The following is a 21996-nucleotide window of genomic DNA, read 5'->3' as shown; positions in this document are numbered from 1 at the left end:
TGACTTTTAATGACCACAATCAAGCCCATAATTTCTGTTGCTAAGCGTTTTTGCTCCATTTTATGACCTTGGGGGGGGGGAGATCAGGTGACCTCAGGACAACGCAACCGTCATAAATCCGAATCAGTGGCCACATGTTTGTGGGGATTGCTGCCAAGGGTCATGAAGTGTGAAGACCAGTTGTCAATGCCTTTTTTCAGTGTCCTCGTAACTTTGAAGAGTTACTAAACAAACGGTTGTAACTCAAGAACTACCTGTATGGTAAGGGTTTTTAAAACTTTTTTTTTTTTAAAAAAAAAGCATGTTTCCCCTTTCTACGGAGACCTTAGAAAGCCAAAATGCGCCAAAGATAGCTGAGAGTTTCTTCTCTTCAGTCTCGAAATAAAATGAATAATTGAGCCTCTTTCAACCCACACCTCTGAAGCTCCTGCGGCGTAAAATGTTTATTATTTATGGTTGTGTTTATAAAACTACCCGGGCTATTCTGCTTAGCACAAGAAAGCAAGGATGGCAATTTATTTTTCTCTTTTTGTACCTTGCTGGCTTTTCTCTTCTCCTCCGTAATACATATTTCATCAGTTTGATCCAGGTGTGAGAAAGCGTCTTAGAATATTAAAACTAGCGTGGAGACTTTTTATTTTTTCCAAAAAAAAAAAAAAGAAGGTATGTCAAGATTTCTTCAGCTGCCTGTAAACAACTCCTATTACCTTTTACGCCAGAAGTCCAGGTATTAAAAACGGGATTTTTTTTTTTTTTTAAAAAAACCCATCCCTGTTTTTAAGGTTTGCAAACCAGAGATGGTTGGCATCAAGTGTCTAAAGGCCAATTTTAAGGGGGGGGTAAGATTCACCTTCATTTTCATTTCATTTTATTGAATTTGTATACCGCCCTACTCCCGAAGGACTCAGGGCGGTGAACAGCCATAAAATAAAACATATAGATACAAAATTTAAAATAGAGATAAAACTAATTAAATAAATTTGGCTGAACCATTTTAAAACCCCAATAAATTAAAACCAAATTTAAAATTCCTTTTAAAAAGAGGAAAAGTTTAGGTCAGGAAAACTTCCCAGGAAAACGGAATACGGAAAAATGGCCTTTTAAGAGGGTTTTAGAACAAGAGTTTCAAATTATTTCTTTTTTTTTTTTCCAACTAGGAAAACACACACAGAATCCATTGAAAGGTTTTAAAAAAAGGAGTTCCCGGAGTGTTTTGATCAAGAGGCAAAGTTCGAGTGATGGAAAATCAAGGTCCCAAGTGAATTTTTCCTCCTTTTTTTAAAAATCTTTCATAAAAGCCCAGCCCAAGTTTGGAAAAAAATAATAATCTTGATTTAGCACCCCATTCCTGTGTTGCGAGTCAGGCCCGATGCCACAAACAATTTGAGGAGCTTGAGCTGCACCTAGAAACGAGAAAGCAGCAAAAAAACGTGATAAAGGAGAAAAGAAAAATGTGTTTTTTTCAGCCCTTGGCCTCTCTAGATCCATGTTACCAAGAGTTGATCATAGGATTACTTGTTGATCTTTCTTTCAGGATCACATCTCTTCCTCCTGGTCAACCTAAAGGCCCTTGCTGGGCTACTGTTCCTTTTTTTCCTTCCCCCTAGGGTACCGATGGTCCTTGACTTATGACCTCATTGGGGAATCAGAGCTTCCATTGCTAAGCAAGACTGGTGCCCAATTTCATGAGGTTTTGGGTTGTCGTTTTTGTGTGCCACGGATGTGGTTGTTTAATGTAATCCAGCTTCCCCCGTTAACTCTGCTTCTCCGAAGCCTGCTGATGAGGTGGTCACCAACGAAAACCTCGGGACACTGCAACGCGTCATAAATACAAAGCCGCTTGCCACGCACCCGAATTGGGAATCGCGTGGTTGTGGGGATGGTCGGTTAACAGTTGTGCGAAGAACTGTCCAGTGCTGCGGTAAATCGAAGAGTCGCTTGTAAATTGGGGGTAAACTGTTATTCGGAACTGGATTAGCAGAAAGACAACAGAACGACAGAGTTGGACGGGGCCTTGGAGGTCTTCTAGTCCAACCCCCTGCTGAGGCAAGGAAGCCCTATACACACCATTTGAGACAATCTCTTAAACGCTTCCAGTGATGGAGCACGCACAATCTCTGGAGGGAAACGGTTCTATTAATTGTTCTCAATCGGCAAATTCCTCCTTAGTTCTAGGTTGCTTCTCTCCTTGATTAGTTTCCATCCGTTGCTTCTTGTCCTGCCCCCCTCAGGGGCTTTGGAGAATAATTTGTCCCCCCTCTTCTTTGTGTAAGCCCCTCAAATACTGGAAGGCTGCTATCAGGTCACCCCTGGTCCTTAGTTTTCATTAACCTAGACATAAGCCAGTTCCTGCAACCGTTCTTTAGATGTTTTAATCTTCCAGACACCAATTGCTAAATTTAAGTTTTCTCTACATTCCCCATCCGGAACAAGTTTTATAAACTTGAGTCCCTAGGGGGAGAAGGGCGGCATATAAATTCAAAAATAAATAAATTCAAAAATAAATAAATAAATAAATAAATAAATAAATAAATAAATAAAAACCTTTCCCCAGGAAATTCGAAGCCACAGGAAAAATATATATATATATTTTTCCCCCTCTCTCCATTCAGCGTAATCCCAGGCCTGCTGAAGTTTTTGTTCTGGTCACCCTTCTAACAGTTTCGTGATGGATCTTGTGAACCGGAACATAGAACAAAGAATCCTAAGGCTGGAAGGGACCTCAGAGGTCTTCTAGTCCAACCCCCGCCTGCTCAAGGCAGGAGACCTTATATCATCGTGGTCAAAGGGTTGTTTGATTCGCTCTCTCTCTCTTTTTTTTTTTTTTGGAAGCCCTTTTCCTAGAGTCTTTCCCACTAGACCAGTAATGGCTAACCTTTTTGCCATTGCGTGCCAGGAGCGGGGGGGGAAGGGGGGTGGTCCACACCCATAATTCTATGCGCCCCATCCCGCGCATATGACCCCAGCCCCGCTCCCAGCACGTGTTGGCCCGGTAGGCCCATTTTTCTCTCTCACCCACTCCAGAGCCTTTCTAGGAGTCTGGGGAGGGCAAAAACTGCCTTCCCCACCCACCCACCCACCCCGGAAACGGCCTGCTTGCCAACTTCCAGTGGCACCGGAAGTTTTCACCCTCCCCAGACTTATTTATTTATTTATTATTTATTTATTTATTAATCAAATTTCTATACCGCCCTACTCCCGAAGGACTCGGGGCGGTGAACAGCCAAGATAAAATACAGATAATACAAATATTAAAAATCCCTTAAAATTATTAAATATTTTGGCCGAAACACGGATCAAAACACCCAATTTATAAAATCACGAATTAAAAATTTAAAAGAGGAGAGTTCTAGAAAGGGTCCTCTGGAGCCTGGGGACAGAAAAAAACAGGCCTTCCGGTCCCACAGGAAGTTGGCAAATGGGCCATTTCCGGCCTCCGTGTTGGGGGGAGGGAGGAGGCCGTTTTCGTCCTCCCCAGACTCCTAGAAAGGCTCTGGAGCCTGGTGTGAGAGAAAAACGGGCCTTCCCTACCACCCACCAGAGGCCCTCCGGAGGCAGGAACTAGCCTGTTTCCCTACTTCTGGTGGGCCCAGGAGGCCTGAAAATGAGCTCGCATGCCCACCGATATGGCTACGCGTGCCATAAATTTGCCATCACGGTACTAGATCATCTGGAACAGACCAGCCTGCCGCTTTCAATCCCGTTTAATTCCCCCCACCTCCCCAAAATGGTTATTTACACAATGGCTTCCAACTAGCAGATTTATTCTGAAGGGGAAGGGGGGGGGGGAAAAAATCACTTCTCGACCCTAAGATGAATGAAAAACAATATTTTTTTTTTTTAATTTGTTCACAGTTAAACACAAGCAACTGCCTTGATGTATTAGAACATTCTAGTAAAATGTCAGCAAAACACCCTCGGTTCAGTTTTGCTTGTGAAAATGTCTTTTTTCTTTCGTTTCGATTGTACCATTTCGTAGCATCACTTCATCATCGCTGTGGCGTTTATTTTTTCCCCTCCCCCATCCTCCCTTTTTTTTCTTATTAAAAAAAAAAGTCAATTTTTTTTTTAAAAAAAAATCATGCTTACAAAGAGAGCGAGGCAGGAAATGTTCACTTTTTATAGACAGCTTGTTTTTTTTTTTGTTTGCTTTTGTTTTTTGTTCTCAAAAGATTTAACTAAAAGCAGTCCGGGTTTTTTTTATTTTTTTCTTTCTTTCTTGAAGAAGAAAAAAAAAAGGGGGGGGAAACAAGGATTATTTTCAGCTTCGCTAAGGAGAACCTTTCTCCCCTCCCTTCCCAAAATTGCAAAAAAAAACAAAAAACCCAAGTACTTCCATTATGTATGCTACATCCATGATTCAAAGAGGAAGGATAAGGAGAGAGATTCTTTTCTGCCATCTTTTCTGTGGCCTGCTGGGGAGGGGGGGGGAAAAAAAGGGATGGGACAATTCCACCAATTCATCGCGAAGGCCGTTGGGGTCTTTTTTCTAAAAGCGAACAAAGGAACCGGTCCTAACCTTGGGAGGGAAAAGATGTGATTATTTTGACTCCTGAAAAACAAAAGAGATCCTTTTCAATTGAGACTAGGACTGTTGGCATGGGGGGGGGGGGGGAGGGGGAAACCAGAACAAGCTTCCTTCCTGAGAGACACCTGTGAAGGTATTTCCAAATCCGGATAGCTAAAATGAGAAATAAGGTTGGGTCCCCTCGCCGGGGTGGGTGGGGTGGAAAGACGCCCTCCCCTCCACAAGGAATAAGGATTTTTTTTAAAAAAAGTCAGCCTCTTATGAGTGACCTGGATGGGATCTGAAAATCCATCTGGACACCAAGGCGCTCCAAAACTTACGGACTTCAGCTTCCAGAATTCCTCAGGGTGGCTGGCTGGGGAATTCTGGGAGTTGAAGTCCACAAGCCTTCGAGTTGAGGACCCCCCCCCCTACCAAATTGTTCACAAAGATTTGGGGGTGGGGTGGGGGGGCTATTCCAGTTAGAACACCTGGCTGAAAAAAAGTCAGAATTAGCTCTGTGCACACACACACACACGAAGGACTGCGGTTCATATACAAAGGACCGATTTTAAATCCAATTTTTAAGGGAGTAGAAGGGAGGAAATGAAGTCGTTCTTCTTCCTTTAGGGCAGGGGGTCTTCTCCAGTCCTGGCCATTTTTTAAGACTCGTGGACTTCAACGTCCAGAATGGCTGGCTGAGGGATTCTGGGAGTCCAGAAGTCTTTTAATAGTGGCCAAGTTTGGAGAACCCCTGCTTGAAGGAATGGGGGGGGTGGGCTTCAACCACAGGTATCAGCATTCCCTAAAACAACTACCCATTTAACCCGCTGAGCTCATACTTGGGAGAATACCGCCGTCCCCAGCAGCCACATGAGCCCACCCATTTAATAAAAAAAGAAAAGTTGGATAGAACAAGGCGGTTCACAATTTTTTTCCTGACACTCGTGGCCTCGCACCGCTCACCTGAACATAGCATCATTCAATCCCATGGGCACGCTTGCCGCGTTTTTTTCCGCTCAATGCCACAGCTATTTAAACTCGCCGTCGATTTAGGGAAATCCTGGAGGAAGGGTTTGAAGAGAGAGGCGACTTTTTTTTTTTTTTTTTAAAGGAAGGTTTGGTTTAAGAAATGTACCAAAGGACCACTGGAAGGAAAGCAGCAAGAGACGGCAATTTGGGGGGGGGACGGACGACACCGTAGCAGCTTTCTCTGACGAAAAGGGCCTCTCCCCAGGCTGGCTTTGTGCCCGGGAGGGGTAGAAAATATCCGGAAAAAGGAAGAGACGGCGACGACGGAGGCCCTGGGTGGTTTTTAAGAATCAAGGTGTCACTTATGCTCACCACCCAAAGGGAAGGACAACCTCGTGAAAGAGACACAATGCAAACGGGGGGAAGCATTTAAGCCTTCGAAGGGCCCTCCAAGCATCCAAAGAACCTCAAGTATCTCCTTCTGAAGGTTTTGAGGATGGAGAGAAGAGAGGGTGGGTGGGTGGGTGGGGGATTGTCACAGGTCTAATCCACGTCTGTGCGTGCAACACACCCAGGTTCAAATCCAGACGAAAACCAATTAAGTGCTTCAGACCGATGGGTTTTGCGCCAAGAGATCCTAAGCCTCTTAATAAGAAAACTGGAACACAAAACCGGCAAAGGGGATTCTTCTCGTTTTGTAAAAGAGACATGGGGAAAGGGGAGCAAGACAGATGGTGGGAAGAGAAATGATTTTATTTCCCCACCCCACCCCACCCCCGTGGTTTCCGCCATCAATCTCGGGCGTGCTGCGATGATAAAACACTCACCCATCGAGAGAAAAGGCTGCCTTCTCTTCCATGCTTTCCGTTTAACAAAGTTCGAGTCGGGCCATTTATCAGCTTATCAGACTAAGAGAGAAACACACAGCTAAAGAGAATAAAAGTAGAAAGAGAAAATAGTGTTTCGAGGAGATGATGTGGGGTGGGCTTTCTGCAGGGCGGCTTCCAAAACACGAGCCGCTCTCTTCCCCACCCTTAAAAAAAAGTCCTATCCAAGCACAAGAAAATGTTGGGTGGGGGAAAGGAGATAAACTGATTTTTGGGAGGAGTGGGGGGGGCTTGTTTTAAAAGGGAAGGAGGGGGAATGCAGATCGAAATCCTTTTAAAGTAGGATTTTGCTCGACATCGGAGCAAAGTCCAGCTCACGATGAGGGCAGCTGAGGATATTAGGCCCCCCCCCTTTTTTTTAAGAAAAGAAACTTTGTGGAGGAGAACCGTCACCTGCGAAAGGGGTGGGGGGGAGCAAGATGGCTACCAACCCTGATCGAGGACTGGTGGGGAGGGGGTGGGGAGGCCCACAGTCCTCCAGAGTATGCACACAAACACTCCCTCCCTCCCCTTCCCGATCCGCTCAGAGAGGCCCGCTCACCTATTGCACAAAAGTTCGTTCGGCGGGAGGCCAAAGGGAGTTATACGCCCTCAGCCGTCACCACCCCAAGTTAAGGAACAAGTATAAGGGGGGGAAAAGGGGAGAAAACGCATCGAAAGATGGCAGGGAGGGGGAGGGACGACAAGAGCTCTCGGGGGGGGCCCTTTCCAGATCTGGCATCCGCCCCGCATTCCGTTCAGCCAAGTTCCAACCCGCCCCCCCCCCTCCAAAACGAAACAATACTCGGTCCAGTTTCCGTGGCAGGGGTCCACGGGTCTAAGAACGAAACGTGAAAGCTTTTAGTTAAAACCACATGCGCTCCTGGATGCCTCTTCCCTCTTCCGAGATTATGAAAAGAAGTTAACACTGATTTTTTTTTTCCCCGCCCCGCCGCCGCGCGCTCTCCTGGCTTAGCTATGACCGTGATGGGATTCGTTGTAGTCCATTATATGAAGCGATTCGACGCTGCTTCCTTGATTTCGGGGAGAGGGCGTGGGTTCCGCGGGACCTGGAGAAGGGGGTAGGGGCCCTCGGGTTTCTAAGCCGGGCCCTTTGCACAATTCAGTCTTTAACGTGCCGCAGAGGCTCTGGATGGCCACCCTGTCGTCGTCGCACTGGCTTTCGCTCTTGTTGCGGAAGAGTTCGCGAGCTTTCATGCCCAGGAAGCTCTCCGAACTCGGGAAGGAACCCACAGTCAGTTGGCTGCGGGTGGAAGGAGGCTCCTGTCGTGCAGAGGCCTCCCAGCAGCTGTTGAACTGTCCGCCACGTTCGCCGAGGGTCTTTTCTGGACTGGATCCACCACTGTTGCCTTTACTGCTGCTGTTGCTGCTGCTGCTGCTGCTATTGTGAGCCTGGGGGCCGGAAGAGTTGGCCTCCCCGTTCCTGCCCAGCATTTCTTCGCCGCATCGGGCAACCGGGTGACCCAGGCCTTCATTTGCCCCCGAGAGCCTGTGGGGGAAGGACGAGCAATGGGTGAGGAAGGAGGAGGGCGCAGTGGTTAGGATGGCAAGTTAAACTCGGCATGCTCACTTGACGGCAGTTTGATCCTGACCTGCTCAAAGTTGACTCAGCCTTCCATCCTTCCGAGGTCGGTCATATGAGGACCCAGATTGTTGGGGACAATAGGCTGACTCTATAAACTGCTTAGAGAGGGCTGTAAAAGCACTGTAAAGCAGTATATAAGACTGTGCTATTGCTCTATCTATCCATCCATCCATCCATCCATCCATCCATCCATCCATCCATCCGAACTGTGGTGGTGCAGTGGTTAGGGCAGGAGTCAGCAACCTGCAGCTCTGAAGCCGCATGTGGCTCTTTCACCCCGCTGCTGCGGCTCCTCTTAACTGGTTTACAGAGTCAGCCTATTGCCCCCCCCCCCCCACATCAATCTGGGTCCTCATTTTACCCACCTCGGAAGGATGGAAGGCTGAGCCAACCTTGAGCCTGGTGAGATTTGAACTGCCAAATTGCAGGCAGCCGGCAGTCAGCAGAAGTAGCCTGCAGTACTGCATTCTAACCACTGCGCCACCATGGCAGTTCGAATCCTGACAGGTTCGAGGTTGACTCAGCCTTCCATCCTTCCGAGATCGGTCAAATGAGGACCCAGATTGTTGGGGGGCAAGAGGCTGACATCTATAAATTGCCCAGAGAGCGCTGTAAAGTTCTTCGACTTACGATCACAATTGAGCCCAATATTTCCGTTGCCGAGAATAATTTGTCTGGTGAATTCCGTCCCATTTTACGTCGGGTTTACCTTTCTTCCGCCATTTCTGCCGTTTCCATTTTGTCCTCCTGTTTCTTCTGCAACCGGTCGCTATCCAGGCAACTGTACAGGCGTAGTATCTCCAGCTCGAAGGTCCGCGCGATCTGTTTCTGCACTCTGTGCTGGTGCTCGACCGCCTGCAGCTGGTCCCTGCAACGGACAAGAAGCTGCCTTGAACTGAACCAAATGGAATGGGACACTTTATTCGGACAAGTGTGATTGGACACACAAGGAACCCTTTTGCGTTACTGTTCCTTTGCATTTTAGTGTTTAACGACCATGGGCCTCGCAGTTTTAAGGACTGTTACGATTGTATACTGAGGTCACACGTGAGTGACAGATTGAGAGGCCAAATTGCGATTTTAATGTAGATTTTTTTAAAAAAAAAAAATCTGTTATTTATTATTTTTATTCTATAATTTTTTTTTAACTGATTATTCCTGGAGTGTTTTTATTTCTCCTGGTCCTCTGGTCTTAAACACTGCAATGAACTTGATTTGACTTGTAACAGTTGGTTTAGTGACCCCCTCGAAGTTACAACGGCACTGGAAAAAAGGGACCTCTGGGCCGTTTTTCACACTTGTGACCGCTGCAACGTCTCGTGATCCACAATCAGATGCTTTGGCAACTGGCTCATATTTATGACGGTGGCCCTGTCCTGGGGTCATGTGATCTCCGGGCAAAGTCAAGAGGGAAGCCAGGTTCACTTAACAACGGGGTTACTAATTTAACAATGGCAGTGATTCACTTAGCATCTGTGGCAAGAAAGGCTGTAAAGTGGAGCAAAACTGACTTTAACAGCTGTAACATAAATTTTGGGCTCAACTGTGGTCGTTAGGTACTCTTCCTCCCCCTTCTCCTCCACTCCCTTCTAGCACTGATGATGTTACCTAGTTGGGTCATGAAACGTCTGCAGGAAAATCACCAAACTCAGAGAGCGCCAAGGATCCCACACTCCTATACTTTCTAAATTAGCTTAGGGCTCCTCCCTGCAGAGCAAAGCGAAAGAGGACATCATCAAGGCAACCTGGCTTGGACTTTGACATCCTCCAAGTATTTCTTCTGCTCCAGTAGTAGGTGATCCTTCTTGGTGAGCTGAGATTCCAGTTCTGCAATCCGGTTCTGAGACGCTTCCACTTGCTGACTCTGGAGGAGGAGGCAGGATTTGGCTCTCTCCAGCTCCTTCCGGAAGGCCGTCTGCATGATCCCCACTTCCTGGAGGAGGAGGAGGAGGAGGAGGAAGAGAAGAGAGAAACTCAGCATCGGGAGGGACCTCCTAAGGGAAGGCAAAACGGGTTCAAAATACAGAATAGGTTGGAAGGGATGTCGGAGGTCTTGTAGCCCAACCCCCTACTTAAGCAGGAGATCCTATGCCATTCTGTCGTCTCTTCTTGAAAACCTCCAGTGGTGGAGCACCCACTTCTAGAGGCAAGCAGTTCCACTGATTAATTGTTCTAAGTGTCAGGAAATTTCTCCTTAGTTCTAAGTTACTTCTCTCCTTGATTAGTTTCCACCCGTTGCTTCTTGTCCTGCCCTCAGGTGCTTTGGAGAATAGCTTGACTCCCTCTTCTTTGGGGCAACCCCTGAGATATTGGAAGACTGCTATCCTGTCCCCCCTGGTCCTTCTTTTCATTAAACTGGACATATCCAATTCCTGCAACCGTTCTTCATGTGTTTAAGCTTCCAGTCCCCTCAATCATCTTTGTTGCTCTTCTCTGCACTTTTTCTAGTGTCTTGGCGTCTTTTTTTTTTTCTCATAAGAGTGTGACATGAGAATGCCTGAATTTTACAGCAGGGGCCAAAAGACAAGCAAGACACCTGTGTGGCAGCTCAGTAACCAGTGTTGTGGCTTGCCAGCGGCCAGCAGAGCTGACAGTGAGGAGGTTGGGGAGGAACAGGGGCCAGTCCTGGAGTCTGGGGAAGGCTCGGATGGGGGCTCTGAGTAGGAGGCAGAGAGGGGACCAAGGCCATCTGGTAGTTCTTTGCTGCCTCTGGAGTCTCCAGAGTCTGACATCAGTGAGGCAGAAGAACAGCTTGAGCCTGTTCCCAGTGTGCGCATGCGCAGAGCTGCCAGGAGACAGGAACAATTAAGGAAACAGGGTTGACTTGGGAGTAAAGCTTGGAGATGATTGGCCCCTCCCATAAGACATAAAAGAGACGCGAACGGGATGTGAGCTTTTGCAGGAAGCAATTTGTTCATCTGGTCGGTCAAAGCTCTGAAAAAGCTCTGTTTGACTCTGTGCTAAGTTTGGCCTTGCCCTGCGTGTGGCAATTAGTCCTCTGGCAGCATTCCAAGGGAGATAAAGTGGGTGTTTGTAAACACTCCCCTGCAAGATTGTTTCAGAAGCCTTTTGGGCTGGGAATGAAAGTAATTTACAACGTATGAATTAAAGAGGTTTGCCGGGAATACGTTTGTGTTGTTTACTTTTTAAGGAAGCCTACGTCAGAACAACCAACATGAAATCGGGTCAAAGGAAGTAACCTTGGTGGTGTCGGCATGCTTGTTCTGAAGCTGTTCCAGATAGAGCTCGTTCACCTCTCCGAGTACCAGCAGCTGCCTGTTCAAGAACTCCATCTGCTGTTGGACGGACTCACTGTTGGAAAGCTGGAGGGAGGGAGAAAATATTTAAGGTCTCTTTTTGAAGCCGTTCCACTGATTGGTCAGGAAATTTCTTTGCTTCTCTTTTTGATAAGTTTCCATCCGTTGCTTCTTATCCTGCCTTCTGGTGCTTTGGAGAATAACTTGATCCCCTGCTCTCTGTGGCAGCCCCCGAGATATTGGAACGCTGCTATCATGTCCCCCCTAGTCCTTCCCTTTGTTAGACTAGACATACCCAGTTCTTGCAACTTTTCATCATCATTATTATCATTAGCCTCCAGTCTCCTAACCATCTTTGTTGTGCTTCTCTGGACTTCCTTGTTTTTCTTTGAAGACGTTTTGCTTCTCTTCCCAGAAGCTTAGCCTCCAGTCTGCCTGTTAATCATCTTTGTGGCTCTTCTCTGCACTCTTTCTAGAGTCTCCACATCTTTTTTACATTGTGGCAACCAAACCTGGGTGTAATATTCCAAGTGTGGCCTTATCAAGGCATACAACCTGGTAGATGGGTCCCTATTTGTTTTGCGTGTTTTCAAGGGTGTGCAAAGAGCAATTTAGCCACCCTCTTTCTCTCCCCCCCATCGGAAATTACGCTGCCTTGAGCTCCTGAGCGGAAAAGCAGGAAACCGGGAACTATAGCCTGAGCTTTTTTTTACCTTTTGTGAAACTTGGCTCAGCAACAGTGCTGTATGGCACACCTTGTTGTTGGATTTTTTCAGCTCGGACCGCAAATCTCGGATTACGTTGGAACAGTCTTCCAGTTTGGTCTAGTCAAGCAATAAAAAACATCCGTTCGTCCAGTTTACGCAAGGATCCCCGATCATAATTTAATTGTTTATATCCAGCCTTTATTATTTTTAGAATAAAGTTCAAGGAGGCGAATACACACTATATTTCTTTCCTGCTATTTCCCTCCCCCACCATAAACAACAACCCTGTGAGGTGACTTGGGCTGAGAGAGACTGGCCCGAAGTCAAGCTAGCCAGCTTTCCATGCCTAAAACGTCAGACCTGATTTCGTTGGGGGCGTTACTTGGAACCCTGACATAAGGTGGGACTAGAATTCCCAGCCTCCTGGAGATTGGCTCAGTCAGCTTTCAGGCCTAAGGCAGAACTAGAACTCACCGTCTCCTGGTGATTGGCCCAAAGTCACCCACAGCTGTCTTTCCTAGCTAAGGAGGGACTTGAACTCACCATTTCTTGCTTTCTGGCTTGGTGCCTAAGCACTAGACCAAACTGGGATGAATCTAATGGGGTGAATCTGTTTTCTGAAACATCCTGATTTGTGGGAGGGGTTTTATATTTTTGGTAGGGGATAAGGGCAGAAGGAATCCTCTGAGAAAACGCACCCTGTGAAGGTCCCAAGCTACGATCGTTACCTTCAGCTCCTGACTCTGGTTGTAATACTCCTCCCGTTCGTGCTGAAGCTGTCGGATCTGGCTGTGGAGCTGAGCCACCATGCCATCGTAGTCTTCCTGGAACAGGCGGTGTTTGGCCTGCTCCTTCTGGAGGCTGAGCTTCAAGGTCTGGATGTCCTTCTCCTGGAGGCGCAGCTGGTCTTTCTGTCCAGAGGGAGAGGTCGGAAGTCAAAGGACATGCCCTGCCTTGGCCCACGCTTGTGCTTATTCGAATGGAAACAATTTATTCGGCTATTTGGAGCAGAACTCCACAAGACCCTGGTTTGCTTATCTATCGAATTTATCTCTTGCCACCTCAAGATAGGATAGATAGATAAGATAGAGATGGTAGGTAGGAAGATAGGTAGATAGATGGATGGATAGCTGGAAGATAAGATAGATAGATAATAGCTATTTGAATAGCTGGGCCAAATTATTTAATATGCTTTTCAATCGTTTTTAAATTTTATATTTGTGTGCTTTTACTTTTGGCTGTACACCGCCCTGAGTCCTTCGGGAGAAGGGCGGTATATAAATTGGAATAATAAATAAATAAATAAATAAATAATAAATTAGATAGATAGATAGATAGATAGATAGATAGATAGATAGATAGATAGAGGATAGATGAAAGAATAAATGAAAAATAGATACAGACAAGACAGACAGAGATAAATAGACAGAGAAGATAAAGATAAAAATATAGAGAAGATATGGATAGATAGAAAGATAAAATAGAAAAAGATCAAAATATAGAGATGTAGATAGATAGATAGATAGATAGATAAATAGATAGATAGAGGATAGATGAAAGAATAAATGAAAAATAGATACAGACAAGACAGACAGAGATGAATACAGAGAAGATAAATAAAGATAAAAATATAGAGAAGATATGGATAGATAGAAAGATAAAATAGAAAAAAATCAAAATATAGAGATGTAGATAGATAGATGGATGGATGGATGGATGGATGGTGAAATGGATGGATAATTAAACAGATAGATGAGGAGGGAGAGAGGAGATGAATGGATAAACGACATGATGGATGGATAGAGATAGTGGGAGAAGAGATGGATAGATGAAAGACATGGATGGATTAGATGGATTAGATCTAAATCTTTTCACTGCCAGGAATTGCGCAGGGGAATGGCTCGGCCCTAGGGGTCACCCGAGGGAAAGTACATCCAAGGCCCAGAGGTTGCACATCTGCTGGTCAGGAGGCCAGATGCCCAGCCGGCTCACCATGGCTGCGTTGTGTTCCTCCAGGGCAGTAGCTTTGATGACTTTCCGCAGGAGACGCCTGTTCCGGAGAGCGTGCTGCTGCCTTTTGAAGCGCTCGTACAACAGCTGGTTGTGCAGCAGGCGCAGCTGATTCTGCAGGGTGTGAATCTCGTCGGAAGGAGGAGAACCTGCAGGGAGAAGGACCAGGGAAAGATGGCGCTGAAAACACGGGAGTCCCCAGGGCGGCGGGGGGGGGGGGTGCGCTTGTGCGTGCGTGCGCACACTGGACACTTGTGCTACCAGGTCAATTCTAAAATCAAGTTCTTGAACTAACAATGGACCCAATTCAGGCCAAAATTTTGAGAGCACGAAATGATTTTTACCGATCGAAATACTGCCTGTAAATGTTTGGAAGGTTGATGTTTTTACGTTGTTTTTGTTTAAAAAAATAAAAAACTTTTTGCAAAAAAAATAAATAAAAAAATTACGAATTAGAAATTAGGAGTTTAATCCAGGGGTGCTATTCAGCAGGTTCTGGAGAACCGGTAGCGGAAATTTTGAGCAGTTCGGAGAACCGGCAAATACCACCTCTGGCGGGCCTCAGAGTGGAGAGGGAATGGGGATTTTGCAGTATCCTTTCTCTAGAGTGGGGAGGGAATGGGGATTTTGCAGTATCCTTCCCCTGCCACGCCCACCAAGCCATGCCCACCAAGCCACGCCACCCACCAAGCCATGCCCACAGAACCAGTAGTAAAAAAATTTGAATTCCACCACTGCTTTAACCCAGGAGGAGGCAAAACAACCGGAAGGCACCAAAAGGGAACAGACCCATCAATTGTCGAGATCCTGAGTGGGAAAATTCGCTCACCTCCAAAGTGGGTCCAATCGGCGGATCTGCTAGGCAATGATAACCTGGAAATGAGGGGAAAATATATAAATAGATCGATAGACAGGTAGGTAGGTAGGTGGATGGATGGATAGCTGTTCTCTGAAGTTTCGCACGATTGGTGGAAATTGGTGGGAGGGAGTCAACGGGGGAGTGTAGGTTCGCTACACTTAGGACATAGGGCCTGGTTATTTTATTTTATTTTATTTTATTTTTATTTTATTTTATTTTTGAATTTGTATACCGCCCTTCTCCCTGAGGACTCAGGGCGGTGAACAGCCAAATAAAAACATCAAATACAAATATTAAAACACATTTAAAAATATATATAGATTTGGCCCCATTAATTAAAACGATAAACAAAACAAAACAATTAAAAAACCCTTAAAAAGAAATTAAGCCAGCCCGGCTTGTTGAAAAAGGAAAGTTTTAAGGGCACGGCGGAAGGCACTGAAGTCATGGATTCTCCTTATTTGAGGGGCCTGCCCCCCACCCCCATACTATCTGCCTGGCCAGATCAATTCTGCAGGATCGGCAGGTAGTCTTCAGCTTACAGCCACGATTGAGCCCCAAATTTCTGTTGTTAAGTGAGACATTTCAGTGAGTTTAGCCCGGTTTACGACCTTTCTTGCTAACTTGAGCAGTCATTAAATGAATGGATGTAAAAGTCAAAGGGCTTCCTGTAACAGGTAAGTCTTCAACTTACAACGGTTCATTTAGTGACCAAAGTTGCACTGAAAAATGTGACCGATGACCTTTTTTTTCAGAGCCACGATCTTGGTGGCATCCCCATGATCATGTGATCAAAATTCAGGTGCTGGGCAACGGACTCATATTTATGACCGTTGCAGTGCCCCTGGGGATCACGTGTTCCCCATTTGCGACCTCCTGACAAGCCAAGTCAACGGAAGGCAGATTCACTTAACAACTGGCTTACCAATTTAACGACTGCGGTGATTCACTTACCGCGTTTCCCCGAAAATAAGCCCTCCCCCAAAAATAAGCCCTCCCCAAAAATATTTAAATATATGCGCAGCCGGTCCCCGTCATTTCCTCTGGTTAGGGTTAGGGAGACAGAGCTGGAAATCAGGTAAGACGGCAAGAGGAGTCCCATCTTGCTCCACGTTCTCCCCAAATAATAAGACCTCCCCGAAAATAAGGCCAAGTGTCTATTTCGGGGTTCAAAAAAATATAAGACGGGGTCTTATTTTCAGGGAAACACGGTAGGAACTGTGGCAAGAAAGGTGCTGAAATGGGGCAGAGCTCGCTTAAAAACAAGGAATTGTGGGCGCAGTTGTGGTCTTAAGTCGAGGACTACCTGGATTTGATTCCAGAGACCGGAATTAAAAAGGCTGGTTTGCAGGGAGGGGGAAAAAAAGATCATAAATTGTGGTCACAGGACTGCAGGATGTTTCAAACAGCCATCAACGCAAGTCAGTTGCTAACCCGGCTTATTGTCCGGAGCGAGTCCAGCGGAGACGCAAGCCACTTACTTGTTGAGTTCTCTGCTGTGAGCATCGGCCCCGTGTTGGAGCAGCCTGTCTAAGACACGCAGAGGAGAAGCTGAAAGGAAGCCTTTGTCCTCCAGTCCCCCCTTGTATTTTTTCAGCAGCTCTTCCGTCTTCCGGCTGACAAACAGGTAAGCAGTTTTCGGTAACGCCACCTCAAACAGGTGCTCGTATCCAGGAAGTTGCTGGCCCCCAAGGCCAGGCCTCTGACGAGCGGGGATTTTGCAAGGGCTGGGAGTCAAAACGCCCGGATCTGGTGAAGCCCAAAGTTCATGGATTCCCGCAGGAATCTCTTCGGCATCCCGGCAAGGCCGGTCGATGGGTGTGAAGGATTGTTTCGGAGTATCCCGCGGGCCTTCGAGCCCCGATTGGTCCAGAAAAGATGTCAAAGGCTCGGCGTTCGAAAACTGCCCTGAGGCGGTTGAAGCGAGCGACTGAGATTTCCGAGAGCCGGAGAGATTCTCGCTGGATTGGTAAAACGGAGAATCAAAGCCTCCCCGGGGCACTACGGGCTCGGCCTCCGCAGCGGTGATCTCGGAGATTTCGTTCGAGATGGCTTCTAGAGGGGGAAAAAAAAGGGGGTGGGGGAAATGTTCCGTTTATTGAGGCCTGATCCTGTCTCCTTTGGAAGGACAGACAGTGCAGTCTGTTCTGACTTAAGCTTCCCCAAAAAGCACGAAGCAGAATCCTGGTCCCGACAAAACCCCTTTTATTAAACAAACAGTGAATTCCTCTCATTCACATCCAGCAAAATATTTCAAGGGAGAATTTACAGTCACAGACCTTATCTGGCTTAGGGAGCTGCCAGGCCGATATCTTCAAAACTTGGCAAGGAGCCTCGGAGAGTCACGAACCAATTAAGCAAACTAATTGTGTCCTGCAAACTCCCCTCCCCTTTTGCTCTTTTATTCCTTCTGGGAGGGGTCATTCATCGTCCATCTGTGGCCTTACTCCTGAGTCGACCCTTGTTCTTTAGCTGTTCCCTTCGTCCGGCAACTCTGCGCATGTGCACACTGGGAACAGGCTCCAGCTGTTCTTCTGCCCCACTGATGTCTGACTCCGAAGGCAGCTGATAACTGTCAGACGGCCCTGGCCCCTGCTCTGCCTCTGACGCAGAGCCCTCATCAGAGCCTTCCCCAGGCTCCAGGACTGGCCCAGGTTCCTCCCCAACCTCCTCACTGTCCGAATTTGCTGCCAGATCCGCTGGCCGGCCACAACAGCAGCTGACGTTCAAAGCAACCACATATATTCACCTTCCTCTCTGTCTTTCTCTCCGCTGTCTTCGCAAGAGGCCTCCAGGTCCCCTAGAATGTTGGGCAGGTCGTTTAAAGTTACAGAATTTTTACTGCCATGGGAGTCTGGATAACCAAGGTCAAAAAAGAAAGAAATGAGAAAACATAAAAAAGGAAGTTCAACATTACCTTACTAAGACAAATATGTTCCATCGGCCCTTTTCCCCTTGCCAAAATTTTGCTGGCTTGCTCCAGACTTGCTCCAACTGCTCTCAAAAGTAGGTAAATTCCACTACAGGCAGTCCTCGATTTATGATCGTAATGGAGCCTCTCCACTGAGGTCATAAATCGAGGATTACCTGTATGGAAGACCCCGACAAGCTTGGACAAAAGAAAGCTCAAGGGTTCTGGTTTGTTTCCCTTTCTCAAAGAACACTACAGGTAGTGCTCGATTTATGACTGCAATTGAGGCCCAAACCTCCGTTGTTAAATGAGATATTGGTGAAGTGAGTTTTCCCCCATTTTACAATCTTTCTTGCCACACTTGTTACGTCAATCACTGCAGTTCTTGTTAGGAACACGGTTGTTAAGTGAATCTGGTCTCAATAAGGTTGCAAAAGGGGATCATGTAATCCCGGGATGCTGCAACCGTCATAACTATGAGTCAGCCGCCAAGCGTCTAAATTTGGATCACATGATCACAGGGATGCTGCAAAGGTCATAAGTGCGAAAAAGAGCCCTGTCACTTTTTTCAGTGCCAATGTAACTTCAGAAAATCACTAAAAGAATTGTTCTTTTTTTAAAAAAAAATATTTTTATTCAACATTTTTAAACTTTAAAATCACAATTACACTTTTACAGCTTTCCGTGTTATCGGAGTTTTTTCTTAATTTCAACTTATCCACAGGCCTATTATTTTATACATATACATTCTTATTTCATAGTTACTTATTTGTATGATATACGCAAAATTTACATTACTACACTCTAAAAATCTAAAATATATTTTTTTCCATTTATTATCTTTCCTATACATTCATTTTATACTTTTCAAGCCAATTATACCATCTGTTCCACGTCTCATAATACACTGTTTCCTCTCTGTCCCTTAATTCCATCGTTAATTTGTTCATTTCTGTGTATTCTAGCACCTTTTTTAATAATCATTGCATTTGATGGGAGTGTTTTCTTGCTTCCAATTTTGGGCAAATGTGATTCTGGCTGCGGTGATTATATGGAGCATGATGTATTGGATTTCACTGCTTATATTACCTTTTATTATACCCAAAAGGAATAACTCTGGCTTCATATCAATTTTTTGTGCAATAATTTCCTCCAACCATTTTTTGATTTTTGTCCCAATATTCCCAGGGAATATTGGAAACTAATTGTTCTAAGTAAAAGATCACCTGTAGATAATATTTAACCTGGACTTGTTAGGAAGGGAATGAATCAAGAGTTCCTACATTGTGCTTCATCGAAGGTTTCCAAATCTCTCCGCTTGAGAGGGAGAGGCCCAAAGGAACAGCCCAGTCCTGTAAATTTGGTCAATAATAATGAAAATATGAGAAAAGGGCAATAATTTAGCACTGAAAACTCACCTAAAGTTCTGCTGATGATATTTTGCTGTCGGGACAGAAAAGGCCTTGAAGGATCTGCTTTTTCCTCCTGGGGGTGGGGTGGAAAAAAAGAGGATTTAATTCAAATTTAATTGCGGAGACAGGTACTTTAACGGAACATACACACACCCTTTCCAAGAGGTGCATTTCAACTCCCAGAAGCCTCCAGCCTGCGTAGCTACTGCAAAGAATTCTGGGATTGAAATCTGCCCACCTGGATGGGTCCTTGCAAGGGAAAAGCCGCTTTGGACTCTAACTTAAAAGTGGAAATAAAGACAGGTGGGAAGAATTATCGCTCTTAAAATTTTCCCCCCCACAGGAAAGTCCTCGGCTTACGACCCACAACCGAGCCCCCGATTTCTGTTGCTAAGCTGAAACATTTGTTCAGTGAATTCCGGCCCAATTTCACGACCTCGCTTGCCCCACAGCTGTTAAAGTCAATCACTGAGGTTCTTAAGTAACACGGTTGTTAAGCGAATCCAGCTGGCCCATTGACTTGGCTTGTCAGAAGGCCGCAAAAGGAGATCCCATGACCCCGTCGTAAATACAAGTCAGTGGCCAAGAATCTGGATTTAGTGCTGCAGTGGTCGTTAAGGGTGAAAAACCATCAGGTCACTCCTTTCAGCGCCGATGTAACTTTGAACAGTCACTAAATGAATGGTTATTAAGTCAAGGAGAATTTGGGGCAGTCATCTGGCTCGCCATTATTTTGAAAAAAAAAAATAAAACTTATTTTGAAAAAATGGAGAAAAAAAAGGCAAAATACACCCCACGGAATGGCGCAAATCAACCTGGATTTCTTATCCTAAAGACAAAGCGTGAAGCAAAATTGGCAACAGCACATCTAGTATTGTCTAGTTAACCCAAAAGTCGGCAACCTTAAGCACTCAAAGAGCCACAAATGTCCTAACCAGAAGCCCCCCGCTCAATTCTGGAGCCAACCTGAAGTCCGGTTCCCCCACCATGGAGTCTCCTCCTAGCGCGGCGTCCTTTTTCCTCTACCTGTCCTAACCGAAAGCCCTATCAATTGTGGAACCGACCGGCAACAGGGAGCCGCAATCAGAGGGATGAAAGAGCCACATGCGGCTCCAGAGCCCCAGGTTGCCGACCCCCCGAGTTAGCCCAAACCAACCCAAGTTTATTCCACACGTTCTTCTACCCGCGAGTCAAAGACGGAGCGGAGCCCCTGCTAGACACGGTCACTTTTACCTTCTTTGAAGGTGCAGCGGTCGTCGCAGGAACTGAACTCGGAACCAAATCGTCTGAAATGCAGAACAGAAGATGGGTTTTGGCTGCCGCTGCTGGGACATTCCTTTTTCCCAGCTGCTCAACAGGGGATTTCCAACGAAGGTTAGCAAACTTTAGCAAAAGAAGAGCCAAAACGATGCCTTTTGGCTTCATGGGTCTGATTATTGCTATCCTGTTTCCCCAAAAATAAGACATCCCCCGAATAAGACATCCCCCGAAAATAAGCCCTCCATGAAAATATTTAAATGCAGAGCTGGAAATCAGGTAAGACGGAAAGAGGACCCCCATCATGCTCCATGTGCCCTAAAATAATAAGACCTCCCCAAAAATAAGGCCAAGCATTTATTTCGGGGTTCAAAAAATATAAGACAGGGTCTTATTTTTGGGGAAACACGTTATTTTTCTTCAGGAAAAAGGGAAATTGCCTACGGAGCCAGCGGTCAGGCAAAGCAACGGGTTACATTCTAAGAAAAGCATTTTATTTTGCAAAAGGAGATCTTTTGACTTGAGACCAAAATTCCCCCGAGGAGTAAGAGAACGTGCGGAAGACTCTACGCTCGCTGGTTCAGCCCGCAGGTTGCAACGGGGCCCCTTTTGTGAACGCGCCCATCAGCCCCCTCACGTTGTGACGTTTCGAACGGCATCCGCCCCGCTTCCTTAAAAACGGCCCTCGGCTTACGACAAATCGAGCCCAACATTTCTATTGCTGAGACATCGGTCCAGAGAGATCTGCCCCGTTTTACGACCTTGCTGGCCACAGCGATTCAGTCAGTCACTGCAGTGGTTAAGTTAGTAACAGTCGTTAAGCGAATCCTTGACTTTTGCTTGTCGGGAGGTCGCAAAAGGGGATGGCGTGACACACACACCCCCGGGGACATTGCAACCGTCATAAATATGAGACGGCTGCCCCCAGGGTCATGTGAATTTGGATCACATGAACCTGGGGGATGCTGCGATGGTCGTTAAGTATGAAAAACAGTCGTAAGTCACTTTTTCTCAGTGCGGTGATAACTTTGAATGGTCACTAAATGAATTGTTGTTTAGTTGGGCACTGTCTGTACTCAGCTTCAGCTTCTTAAGCCCCCCTTCCCTGCCTCGCCCCCACCCACCCCCGAATAAATGTCCCAGTATACCAGAGGGGTAACGTAGTGGCTGAACAGAGGCCCTGACAAATCCAAGATTTCATGTCTGGGGCAGTGGTGGAATTATTTTTTTTTTTTACTACTGGTTCTGTGGGCGTAGCTTGGTGGCTGTGGTGTGGCTTGGTGGGCGTGGCAGGGGAAATATACTGCAAAATCCCCATTCCCTCCCCACTCCAGGGGAAGGATGCTGCAAAATCTCCATTCCCACCCCACTCTGGGGCCAGCCAGAGGTGGTATTTGCCGGTTCTCTGAACTGCTCAAAATTTCTGCTACCGGTTCGCCAGAACCTGCTGAATTTCACCCCTGGTGCCTGGGGAAAGGGGAAGAAATTGGGACGTCGTACCGGCTGTGCTGAAGAACTTGGTGTAAGGCTGGGAAGAAGTCTGCAAAGGCTCCGGAACAAGGCCAGGAGAAGTTGGAGGGGTGGTCATGCCACAAACAGCAGAGGGGCTCCAGAAAAGCGCCTGAAAAATAA

General features: G+C 46.3%; 1 protein-coding gene across 2 annotated transcripts in view; it reads right to left on the bottom strand.

Moving 5' to 3' along the window:
- Positions 1-3814: 3814 nt before the first annotated feature.
- Positions 3815-21996, bottom strand: part of TSC1 (TSC complex subunit 1) — a 32145-nt gene continuing 13963 nt past the window's right edge. For both annotated transcript variants that reach the window (XM_070955852.1, XM_070955851.1), the window contains exons 11-23: positions 21865-21985; positions 20341-20393; positions 19114-19180; positions 17534-17638; positions 16266-16839; positions 14755-14798; positions 13908-14074; positions 12644-12826; positions 11922-12032; positions 11152-11274; positions 9697-9884; positions 8661-8819; positions 3815-7855 (exon numbers count right to left, since the gene is read on the bottom strand). In XM_070955852.1, coding sequence (XP_070811953.1) covers positions 7318-7855; positions 8661-8819; positions 9697-9884; positions 11152-11274; positions 11922-12032; positions 12644-12826; positions 13908-14074; positions 14755-14798; positions 16266-16839; positions 17534-17638; positions 19114-19180; positions 20341-20393; positions 21865-21985 — 2433 coding nt within the window. In that variant the 3' untranslated portion in view covers positions 3815-7317. The remainder of the gene's footprint in view (positions 7856-8660; positions 8820-9696; positions 9885-11151; positions 11275-11921; positions 12033-12643; positions 12827-13907; positions 14075-14754; positions 14799-16265; positions 16840-17533; positions 17639-19113; positions 19181-20340; positions 20394-21864; positions 21986-21996) is intronic.

The sequence above is a fragment of the Pituophis catenifer genome, unplaced genomic scaffold, assembly GCF_029215685.1.
Source record: "Pituophis catenifer annectens isolate HBS135680 unplaced genomic scaffold, rPitCat1.0.hap2 SCAF_17, whole genome shotgun sequence".
NCBI lineage: Eukaryota > Metazoa > Chordata > Lepidosauria > Squamata > Colubridae > Pituophis > Pituophis catenifer.
The sequence above is the reverse complement of the archived record's forward strand: the minus strand, read 5'-3'. Positions and strand labels throughout refer to the sequence as shown.